Source organism: Phallusia mammillata, chromosome 7, assembly GCF_965637545.1.
Source record: "Phallusia mammillata chromosome 7, kaPhaMamm4.hap1.1, whole genome shotgun sequence".
In the NCBI taxonomy this organism is placed as follows: domain Eukaryota; kingdom Metazoa; phylum Chordata; class Ascidiacea; order Phlebobranchia; family Ascidiidae; genus Phallusia; species Phallusia mammillata.
This window is the reverse complement of record NC_137258.1, coordinates 11,633,614-11,645,710: the sequence shown is the minus strand read 5'-3', so window position 1 is coordinate 11,645,710 and position 12,097 is coordinate 11,633,614. Positions and strand designations below refer to the sequence as shown.

At 38.1% G+C, this 12,097-nt stretch overlaps 2 protein-coding genes and 1 long non-coding RNA gene across 4 annotated transcripts; 1 reads left to right on the top strand and 2 right to left on the bottom strand.

Moving 5' to 3' along the window:
* Nucleotides 1–237: 237 nt before the first annotated feature.
* LOC145238935 (monocarboxylate transporter 13-like) lies at nucleotides 238–4,041 on the bottom strand. 2 transcript variants are annotated; one of them, XM_080102224.1, is made up of 8 exons: nucleotides 2,982–4,040; nucleotides 2,689–2,832; nucleotides 2,403–2,578; nucleotides 1,902–1,978; nucleotides 1,390–1,601; nucleotides 959–1,086; nucleotides 447–675; nucleotides 256–391 (listed from the first exon to the last, which is right to left on the bottom strand). In XM_080102224.1, exons 1-8 carry the CDS (start codon nucleotides 3,166–3,168, stop codon nucleotides 273–275), a joined length of 1,272 nt encoding a protein of 423 aa, XP_079958350.1. In that variant the 5' UTR covers nucleotides 3,169–4,040; the 3' UTR covers nucleotides 256–272. The 2 variants fall into 2 exon arrangements, with proteins under 2 accessions (XP_079958348.1, XP_079958350.1); XM_080102222.1 differs by having other exon boundaries at nucleotides 238–675; nucleotides 2,982–4,041.
* A 1,371-nt stretch (nucleotides 4,042–5,412) lies between these two features.
* LOC145239255 (monocarboxylate transporter 12-like) lies at nucleotides 5,413–8,316 on the bottom strand. Its single transcript, XM_080102557.1, has 9 exons — nucleotides 8,251–8,316; nucleotides 7,893–8,156; nucleotides 7,686–7,829; nucleotides 7,449–7,624; nucleotides 7,303–7,382; nucleotides 6,724–6,977; nucleotides 6,088–6,215; nucleotides 5,703–5,931; nucleotides 5,413–5,631 (listed from the first exon to the last, which is right to left on the bottom strand). Exons 2-9 carry the CDS (start codon nucleotides 8,074–8,076, stop codon nucleotides 5,498–5,500), a joined length of 1,329 nt encoding a protein of 442 aa, XP_079958683.1. The 5' UTR covers nucleotides 8,077–8,156; nucleotides 8,251–8,316; the 3' UTR covers nucleotides 5,413–5,497.
* Nucleotides 8,317–8,388: 72 nt separating this feature from the next.
* On the top strand, nucleotides 8,389–9,362 carry LOC145239257 (uncharacterized). The gene is made up of 2 exons (XR_013862259.1): nucleotides 8,389–8,602; nucleotides 8,847–9,362. It is a non-coding gene; the product is annotated as an uncharacterized LOC145239257 (long non-coding RNA).
* The last annotated feature ends 2,735 nt before the right edge of the window (nucleotides 9,363–12,097 follow it).

Below are 12,097 nucleotides of genomic sequence, written 5' to 3'. Positions count from 1 at the left end.
TTTGCCTCTTGAGCAGAGATAGGCGGTTAAGTAAAATCTTACTTAATTGCCACTACAGCACGCAGGGTCCATTTCACGCAATTGTTCTAACGCATCTGCGATTTTTTTACATCCCAACCCTATATTATATTATCTGATAAATCGCAGCAAACTAAGGTGAGGTCACTAATTTTAATCGCCAGCTTGAAATGGATGCTTATGAATGATCTGTTTTTTTCTGAAAACTTGTATTATTCTTTAAAGCAACACAAAAAGTACGAAATCAGAAATATTTATTGTAGAGTCTGTTGGTTGCGTATCATTACAAATACGAATGCACTGCTTATCATCAGTGATCCACTTCCGAAATAGAAAACTGAATGAATGTTTCCGATTACATCGATGGCTACACCTAAATACGTATATCATTGTAAAATTGCAGTAAAAATAATCAGAAAAATCTGTACCCAATAACACTGTAGCAAGGCAGCTGGCTAGAAAACTGACCACACTGCTGTATCCACAAACGGTGTCAAAATTCTGCACACCGAACAGATCAACAATAAAAACTGAGTAAACTCCGTCCAGGCCGCCGCCACAAAGACCAACGACTGCACAAAGGACCAACAGCGCCACATAGTGGTTGGTGAATGGCATACCACAGAATAAAACCGCCAAGATAGAATTAAAAACTATCTGGAAGGTAAAAAAGTTTCTTTTCGATACTCAGTAAACTTTGAAAAAAATATTCAAAAGTTATACCCAAGTTAAAAGTTCAGACACTGAATTCTGAACAGTACCTTTATAAGTAATTTAGTTTGTTCAACTGTTAAAATTTGTACAAAATATGGCAATACATTAACTTATATGCTATCCGCTTGTACAAACAGAAAAATCAATACAAAAAGAAATATACATACTAAAACCAACAGTGTGGATAGTGCTTTAAATCTCAAATGAAAAAATAAATGTGACCAACCACTATTTTCATCCGGTAAGTTTTGTTGAATTTGTCAAACAAAAATGCAAAAAACACCCGGGATCCAATTTCCCCAAAAGCAACGGCGGAAACCAAAGTGGCTGCCTTAACGTCGGAAAAGTGCAACTCTGCAAAAATTTGAACTTCAAGTACTTGCCTGCTTCAGTGATGCACAACTTGAAGTCGCCAACAGGAACAGGTGGCGTTACAATAAAATCGCATTGCGATCGGCAATGAAGGAAAGGCTGTGCACCCATAATACTTGAATGTGTATGTCGTCTAAAACTGAAACTGCAACAGCGTTTACCAAACCCTTTCAAACTGGTACCCAACTCTAACGTGTGTTAGGTTGTGTAAAAAAAAAACAATTGCTTAAAAATGTATTTAAAAAAACATACACATAAGCCAATTGTCACTAAATCGCATTTCACCTGTTTTTCCGAATGGCACAAGATAAGTAAGAGCTGAAAAGAACGCAGTGGAGAAAAATACCCAAGCCAATGAGAAAATAAGAAATGTAAGATTGACCAACATTTTTATGTTACTTTCTCTGTAAACCGAATTTAACTTCGTCCGTATGGCCTGAACCACATTTAAACGTTGGAAATCACTTGTTACCTCATCAACATATGACACGGTTTGGCTAAAAAAATCAAAATGTCGGCAATGAATCATTTACAATGTATTTTATTCCCACAACCGAGGATTACATTTTAACGGTTGTGACCAGATAAGATCAGCTCCAAAGTTTGCAATTACTGGCGGTTAATTGGATGTTGGACGCAAAAGTGCCAAGCACAATACGAAAAAAACGTGTAATGAAGCCACACATTTTTTATTCAGGAAGAAGATTCGTTGCATTTAGCACATTGACCATAAAACTAAAGCAATTAGTTCACACCAAACGCGGAAATGGTGACAAATGAAAACGACTGCAGCTTACCAATTCGACTTTTGGCCGACCATTGGACGTAACAGAGCTCCAGCAACCAAGATGTTTAAATATAGTCCAGACAAAATCTGCATGACAGAAAACGAAATTACACTTAACGTACATGTATTGCAGAGGTGCACAATATTTTCAATGTTATCACCCGCATCACAGGTTCTTATTTCAAACTGCATCCTGTGTGTAACGCACTCCCGAAACTTTTTCAGTTGGGTTTGAGAGTAAGTTTAAAAAACAATCGGACCGGTTCGGATCCAAATCCGTCACATTTGCTTTCTAATTTAGATTTTCATTAACCAAATGTGCACGAAATGAATATTAATTTTTGCTAAAAACGTATAGTTGGCACCCGATAAAAGCGTTACAGTCATCATTGTTGACCTCGCATTTTTCAAGAAACAATTCTGGATCGAGGATAAATAAAGAACTGAATGAAAAGTCAAGCCACTAGACCATACTTGTTCTGTAATAAAAATACAGTTTGGTCATACATACCATTAAAGCACCTTTCCTTGAATATTTATCTAGCAGCACCTCAAATAATGGGCAATACGCGAAAGCGCCCAATGACACGCCTGAGCACAAAACTTGCATGGCTGTGTTTCTGCGTTTGTCAAAACGCCTGCTTACTGCAGAATAAAGTCCAACCGTGTTGGCAGCTGTGCATAACCCTTAAAGCAAGAAAATAAATACACATTTGTTTATCGCAGTCCGGTTTTGACAAGTGCCTGTGTATGATGAGTTAGATTTTATTGTTCCAACAATTATCTAATATGCTTACCAGGTATCAGACCCAATAAACACACAACGGCGGCAAAAACGTCAAACTGAGATGCTATAAAAACAGAAATGCAAGATACCAGTCCAGCTGACATTAAACCTGTCCGGTAGCTAATGTGTTTGTAGATCAGTGGCATGAGAAGACCTGATACATAAGACCAACAAAAAATGCTTAAGTTATTATAAGGATATTTTTGACAAACCTTGTAGGTAATAACAAGTAAGTATGAGTTTGACATCTTTTGACATCAACTGTATGATGGCGTTCTTTATTAATCAAAATAATTTTCTTACTTCCTATTGCATATCCAATCAGATATGCGCCGTTCAGCCAGGCAACTTGTCCATAACTTATATTGAATTCATTCATAAAAACTCCGTAAAATACAGAAAAGCAGCGTTGGGCGCCTGCATATAGTGAAGTTACAAACATGCCACTAAAAGCAATTACCCAACCCCAGCCACCATCTGTTTCACTCATGTTGCAGTCACGTTAAGATACAACTCAAGATACACAAATTTAACGCCAAACATTGACACATATGTCTTGCTGAAACACAACAATACAGCTTGATTTATTTATTTTTTTCGGTTATAGCTACTGCCGGATTCAGCAACATTCGATTGCCCATCGCTTTTGCACATGTTTGCATTGTTAATCCATTTTATGTTAAAAAGAAATATACACAGTTTGCGTACAAATGATTTAAACACATGGTTATCATTCCGCATTCCATTCTAGTCGCAAAAACGGTATTTTAAAGGTTGTAAAACAAGTCAACATTTAACCATAATCAGATATGGCTCTGTTTTCAGTCAACGCAACAGTTTCAAACACTTCTAAAATGCTGTTAGTTTAACCGGACAAGCAAGGAAGCACTTCTATTCTGGTACACGTTCTATTCTGGTACAACGGGTCCAAATTTTGTTGCTCCAATGAACCGCAGCGGTTAACAATAAACACGTAAAAATGTCTCTTATCAGCTGAAACGTCACTTAGTAAAATGCGCCTCCCAAGTGGCTTTGAACAAAATACTCACAAATAATGAAGGTGCTTATTCAGCAACCAACAGTGGTAAACATGTCACAGGCGAGGGAGACAACCACAATTTAAGGATAAAAATAAAAAACAAGGCTCTCCAACTGTCCCGGAAAACTAAAAACGAAGCAGGCCAAGCAATCACTCACAGACACAGAAGTAACTATATCATGCCTCAACTAAACCTAACCTACAACAACACCGTGACAAGCTGAAGCAAGTTAAAGCGGATGAAGGCCAAGTGTGTCTGCGTTGGTACATAATTAAACGACTGCATAACACTTTTATGCAGTGGCCGCAAATATTTGCAATCACAGTGAAATAATCTGTGCTAACACCGGATGGTAGTCCAGCTCTTTTCCTCTCCTTTCTTTTATTGTCCTGCAAATGTTGGTTACGCATGGCTGCACGACGACTGAATTTTTGTGATGATGTATGTGGTAAACAGCTACATTTTAAAAGACACTAGCGATAAATCTGTGTCTGTTTTTAAGTTTTTTATTTACTGAGTTTATTGTTTAGTGTATAAAGAGCCATGAAAACGTTTTTAGCTTTAAATTATAGGAATTCTTTAAGATGTATTTAAAAAAAAACTTTGACAGTCATTTTTTTAGGAATTACTGGCACCGAACCGAATTGGTGAGGCATTTTCAGCCTGTTACTCCCAACAAAGGGTCATCAGATGGCTCTACTAGCCAATATGGCATATGTCTTGTCATCAGCTGCACTGATAAGACCTTGTAGATTGAAGTGTGCACTGTCTACAGCAGGAATGTCAAACTCGTGGGGTTCGGGGCCACATTGCAGTTTGGAAATTATGCCGAGGGACGCATGTGATTTTTGATCTAGTTTTATACACTTAAACAACCTTTCGCTACGACGGCCGCATTGCAGATCCTAATTTTACCAACAGTCGCCAATTACCTGCTGGTTTTTGTTTTAAAATTACAGAAATAGGTTTATATGCCATTTATTGACGCCCCAAAAGCCCAGACTAATTTCCAACTTGATGCACGGATTGAGCTACACAGTGTGAAGAAGATTAGTTTTACCTGTTTATGACGTCATAATCTATATTGTGATGTTTTTTCCATTGTTTGCACAAAATAGGTCTACAAAAAGTCTGACGCATATGGCCACTAGGCTGGGAATACTCTTTTCAGTAACATAAAATCTGTTTAGAGCAGTTTAAAAATCAAAATGTTTGGCAAAGGAGTTTTACTTACATCACGGCCGCCAGTACATATATTTTAATGAACATAAGTTCACGTTTTGGCGTACGGCTGCAGGTTGTACGCCCTTGACTGAAACTTAACGCCTTGAGGTACTACTATCGTTTCTGTTCATAACATATGAATTTTTATTTATAAATTAAATTTCTGTAAATGTCTGTTTAAATCATAGCTTTCACTATAAAAAGTAGAAAAAATGTATTATATTTAGATAAAAATCTGACTAAATTCTACAATTGTTGTTGAGTGTTCGTGGGCCGCATTGGAGGGCTTCGTGGGACGAATGCGGCCCGCGGGCCGCGAGTTTGACACCCCGGGACTACACTGTCGGGCCTACACGGGTTTCTCAAAAACGATTCTGGTTCGGACCGGGCGGGTTCGAATTTCCAAGGGTTCGCTCCTACAACTTTTACATTAATATCAAGTTTAACAAACTAAACCCTGTCTTCATGTGTTCAGAGTCAAAAGCACGTTTGTATTATAATGCAATGTTCACATAAATAAAGCCCAACAAAAGTTTTCTTACGAAATCACAGTTTTTAAGTCTCATCGACATCCGTTGCAATGTTACACAAACGAGCTTCGGCAAACATGAGAAATGACGAGATTGCTAAGCACCCGCTCCCGAAATAAAACACAACACTAATATCACTGAAAGCGTCAATTGCAGCACCTGAAAAAACGTGCGATAATAAACTGCACAAAATGTATGTATGCTACTTATGTATATTGATCTAAGCTTACCGAACAAAACCGTGGTCGCAGATCCAGCTAAAAAAGATAAAACGCTGCTATATGAATAGACCGCGTCGAAAAGGTGGGAGCCGAATATTTCGCCGGTAAAAACTGCATATATGGCGTCCATTCCTCCTCCTGAGGCACCAATAATAGCACAAATAGCCAAAAGCGAAACGTAACCCGGAAGAAACGGAACAGTTGCATAGATTCCGGACAACAACAAGTGAATACCACTCTAAAGATAAAACAGTGGATAATTTATGTAAGCGTAAATTCAAGCACCAAATCAGTAAAAATCGCAAAAAGAAACTAACAAATAAAACAACAATAGTGTAAAAGAATCTGTAACGAGCTAACGGCACCACACTGTCAGGAAAACTCGTATACGCACCACTATCAGCATTCGCTGCGGCATACCGAACTTGTCAAAAGACGACGCCAGTATCAAGCGCGAAGCCAATTCACCGCAAGACACTGCTGATACCAGCATTGTGGCTTCCACATCAGATATTTCATGATCTTTAAACAACAAAATCGGCTTGAAGTATGAATAGTCTTCATACACAAAACTAACAACAGGTTGATAAATGTTTTGGAGTTTAAGCCTATACAGGTGGTGTTTAAGCAAAACTGGTGCAAACATGCCTGGACCCAAACTACGGAAAATCAAGGACCACTGATTTTTCCTTGAACTCAATTAAGTTGGTAATTAAAAACATATTTTGAAAAATCTAAAAACTGCCCTAAACCATTGAATCAGACGTGCATGGTCATTATACCACTCAAGGAGTACACGTGGCATTTAGGTTGACGGACCAACCCGTCATAACTAGTAACTATTGGATTATAATGTTTTTATTTTACTTCACAAAATAATGGAAATATTTCTGCTATTTTCTACCTTTATGAATGTACGGCCCCGTTACCACGTTTTCTTTTTCTCATGTGGCTCCATGAAAAAAGAATTGCTTATTCCTGCTCTAAGTGGATTACTAAATAGCCAGCAGTTACTATTTTTGTCACTTACTGTTTTTGCCAAACGGAATGAGGTAGGTAAGCGAGGAATAATATGCGGCAGCAAAAAATATCCAAGACCAACAGAACAAGTGAAACTTGGTTTTCACTAAAACTGAAATTCCGCTCTCATAAGCAAGTTTTTTTATTGTTTGGATAATTCCAGTTCGGTCCGAAACGCCGAAGTCAGAAAGTTCCGCAATTTCACATTTGGAAGAACGAATGTTTTCAGATGACGAATATTTTGCTTCAACATCTATAATTGTTCTGCATAAAAATTAGCACTCTATAAAGAAAGGCTCTTTCAAATTCACCACATATACCGAGTGTGGGCATAATTATCGCCCTAGGATTATATCACCACTGTCGATCGATCGTTGTGCTTTAACTAAGGAGTTGGGAAAAGAATATAAAGTAATGCACCAAATAAAATGAAAAGTTATATGCTCCTTGAATACTTATCAAATCGACTTCGATTTTCCGCCCACATGCAAAAGAGTGACAGACTGTAAATAATTTACTGACAGACCGTTACAGTTTTACTGTAGGGTTATCACGTATTTAGTTTCAATGGCACGAACTTGTACCGTACATGTTTGGAGTTTTCGAGCATTCCAATGGCCGCAGCAAGCTCCCGACCACCACAATTTGTAAATAAAAACCGGCAATCACCTAAAAAAGTGTATAGTAGATCGTCAATTAGGCCGTGAACAAACTTGCATGTGAAAAAATATGTACCTGTAGAGCCCCTCGCCACGTATAAGTGTCAATGAGCAGTTGGTATACAGGGCAATAAATAAAAGCACCAACAGACGCTCCAGCACACAGAAATTGCATGGCAGTGTTTCGTCGTTTAAAAAAATACTTTTGGACCGAACCGTATATCCCAACTGTCGTTACAGCTGTGCACAAACCTGCAAAATACTCGTAGTTTTGTTTTTAAGAAGTAGATTTGTTTTCATTCTCGATACACACCTGGAGTGAATCCGGTTAGCCAGATCGACCCCAATAGAGTTGTTTGAAAGGAAGCAATGAATACGGACACGCTGGAAATTAGGCCAGCAACCATTACACCTAGTCTGTAGCTGAAGCGCTTGTATAGAATAGGCACCACAAGACCTAAAAACCACACAACAGATATACAAGCTTCTGTTTTGTGATATATGTAAACAAATTACTCACTTCCTATGCCATAACCAGCCAGAAACAAACCGTTAAGCCACGACACTTCCATGTAATTGGCATTAAATTCGTTGATTAACGGACCATAGAAGGCAGAAAAGCATCGTTGTGCAGCTGCATACATGGATGGTATAATCATACCAGTGACAGCTATAATCCATCCCCAGTGCAGATTACATTCCATGTTGCACCAACTTTACGCACGAAGTTGTAATATCTTCAATTTGCTATTTCTGACTCATCCTAATGTTAACCTTTCTTTTTCTAAAAAGATAAACTTTTGACATAAGTTAAGCTCTGTTACAAGTTTTTTTTGCGTTTTATTTTGCCACTTTCACATTAAGCTACGCAAACTCACTGAATAAGCAAAAAGCAATCTTGAATTGACAATTCTAAAGTGCAACGTCAGCGTGTTTGTTTACGAATCCTTTGAAGTGCCTGCAGACTTCATTACGTGGGATTACTTTTCAAACAGCCTACTTCTCTGCAACACCACAGCTGAGATATGGTTTGGTTGCGAAACGAGCTGTCTGCTGTATTTGCTGAATAGCGAACTCGCCGTACAGAGCGAAGACGCCTAGCGTTGTAAAGTCGTAAAATATCTTGTTACCAAGGGACTGAACACACCACAATAAGTCAAGTTGTATTGCCTATGTAGAGATGATTAATATGGAATGACTTTGACTGACAGAGCTGATGGCATTTTACAGGTAAAATGACTGCTATTCGATACTAATAGTTTTCTACGATGCCATGCGCAAGTTCTGATTCACATAACTTATTTGTGGATTAAACCTATTAAGCTCGCTGAACCATGTTTATCGCTTGCAACAACAAACTGAGGATAATGTGTTACCAACTGCTAAATACATTTAAGTCTGTTTACATTATATTCAACTTCCCACGCATGCCGTAAATTTTCTGACTGGCCTGTGTATGTCGTTAAACACAAAGAACTGCTTCTGCTGAGCCTACACATCGGAGAAAAAATGCATACGGCAACAATCGAGACCTAGTTTTGGAAACACTTGCAATGAAACAACTCATCCTCAAATTTTCTATGAATTGGACGGTAGAGCTACTAACACAGGAACTCACAGACAGGCCTGCTAATTTTCAAAAGGTGGCGCAACGGAGCGACGGAATTTTGAGCGGCCCGCAGACGGTTTCAGGTCTTACATGATAATGTGGCCCGCGGCCACAGCTCGATGTACCAACGGTTTGAAAAGGAATCCACCCAAGACGCCCGACCAATCCATCAAATTTCGGACATTAGTGCCGCTTCATCGTTTTGCAACGGACGCTACTCTTTTCGGATGGCCTTTGTTATAATATAATTATTTTTCATGGTATCACGCTGTTCTTGCGCCTTTCGCTTGTTGCTTGCATTCGTCATTCATTGCTCTGAAGAAGTACTACCGTTCTGGTGGACGAAACGTCAGCGAAAATACAAGTTATGGATAGAAACAACTAGTATTTTTGTTTAACATTAACACCAGTTGAACGACATTTTTGTTAAATATGCAATCTGGTGGACGAAAACGCCTGTACAGCAATCCCCCACTACTTGCTTACTGCGTCAATTTATAGTTGTAAATGTAACGGACAGTAAGGCCCGATCCACACTGGTTAATTGCTCGCACGCACGATCGCTCGCTTGGCTTGGCTTGGCTTGGAATTGCGTCGGCGTTGACCACATTGTCTACTTCATGCTTGGTTGACTGCTAACATTTTGTCAAGACTAAATGATATGAAATCCCGCATAAGATTATGAAACATAATTTTTCCTGAATAATATTTGCTTTATTACTCATTGCTATATATTTGCTGATCTGTGATCACTAGCTAGCACAACATAACGAGTTTAAACATTATCTGGTATTTATGTAACATCGTTTGGGATACACAAAATATATCAAAGAACAAATATATGCAGTTTTACTAACATAAACACCATGTGGCTCAACCCCTGCATAGCAAATTCGTTCAAGCTCGCGCCGCCTGCGGACAAAACATTAATAAACAAAGATCGTGCGAGCAGTGTGGATGGGGCCTAACCACTGATCTCTATAAACACTGGATTGCGCTACTCCGTTGAACCATGGTTGAACGGTTGGGTGATTTTTGAAGCAAATTGAAGCGTAATGGCGGCTGCAAAAGGAAGCCCCAAAAATGCATTGCGGGCAATGGGGAGAGAGTGGAAAAATGACGATAATTTTTATTTTAGGCTTTTGTGTAGCGATTTTTGCAGATATGATTTGTAGATTAATAGGACGCATGTATTCCAGTGTGTAATAACCAATAGATATGCGTAGATTGATTGTGATGTGTATTAGTGTATGTGTACTGGGAATACAATATTCAGTTAATGTTGAAATAAATCATTATTAAGTGGTAATAAATGTTTTTTTGTGCAATATAAGTAGTTTACATGCATTTATTAATATTTAAGACACAAATCCAACAAGAATGGCTATTTTCTTCACACTACAAACTCTTAACAAAATTCTAATATCTCAAAGAGATACATGTGCATATAAATGCATTTAAGACATCATAGCAGTTAGGGTGGACAAGTTTAACTACCCAAATGAGTTGCCTATTTATGTACTATTTCAGTCAGAATCATGAAATATTGTTTTTATTCTACTTAATAAGCAATTTTCTGCAAAAATACACCTGCACACCAGTTATCACTTAAATTCTTGCTAAACAGGACTGAAGGCAACAAATACACCAGCCAAGTTCATACAGATATCCTGTATTTTTTGTCAGATGATCACCATTATAACAGATGGTGCATTCACAAAATAAAAAAACAACAACCTCAAAGTTGTTTAAGTTTAAAATGTGCAGCATATCATGTTACAGGCAGTGTCAGAAATGATTACAAAACATACACAGTGGAAGTAGAACAGTATACACACAAAAAATATTTAATCTGATTCCAATCCCTCTGTAGTGTATTTGTTGTCGAAAAAGGCTGGATTGTAATCTTGCAGTGTCATAAAGCTTGAGGGTTTGGGAGGAGACTGAAACATTCCAGTGGAATTTTACCAGAGACAATAAAGGTTGCTTTTTGGAGAAATATAAACCCTATTATGTCTGAAATGTTTGGAAACAAATTTATCATAAATGTAAAATGGAATTGCAAAATTTCATAATATCACCATGGCAAGATAATAAAGACCCAAACCAAATGCACTCAATCGAGAAAAAAAAGTCAAATAGTGTTAAAATAGTTGAAATAGTATTTTGTTTTTTTGTGATTTAAATTAAAACGTTATTCCACATGTTGGTCAGAATTCAAAAACAGCAGTTTAGCACAAGGTAATGTCACACAAAGAATTACATCATCTTGTGTGAAGGAAGTAGCCATCTTGTTGGATTCATGTCTAAAATAGGTAAAAAAGCACGCAAACCACTTATATTGCATAATAAAACATTTATTTCCACTTAGTAATGATTTGTTTCAACACTAACTTAATAACGTATATCCAGTACACCTACACTAATACACATCACAGTCAATCTACGCATATTTATAGGTTATTACACACTCGAATACATGCGTCCTATTATTCTACAAATCATATCTGCAAAAATCGCTATACAAATGCCTAAAACAAAAATTATCGTCATTTTTCCACTCTCTCCCCATTGCCCGCAATGCATTTTTGGGGCTTCCTTTTCAGCCGCCATTACGCTTCAATTTGCTTCAACCGTGACGGCCAGTAGCGCAATCCAGGGTTTATAGAGATCAGTGGGCCTAACGCTCCCCAATGGCAAAAAACTTTCCCGCCGTTGTTACCATTGCACCATACGTCCATTGTTACGACATAACTGCCAACCTTGTGTGTGGCCTGCTTTCACGGTTTCCTTTGTTTCCAACTTTCCACACGTGTAGCCTAGTTAGTGTTTCAGCAATACCTAAGTCTGTGGTGTATGCATTAAATTTGCTATGGTGAATAATTTAATGTTATATCAGTTAGATTGTTTGGACTGTATTGTATTTGTGATGTTCTTAAATGTATTTGGTTTAGGACTTTAGGTGGTCAAAAATCCGTTTTAAATCACTGGATAAATACGCGATTAATGTATCGATTCAGGAATCCGGCCCGACAAGTACTTCATTTTCCCATATCAGGCCCGCCGACTGGAGAAGTTGCCCGCCCCTGGCATAAACTAACGCAATGGTGGTAAGT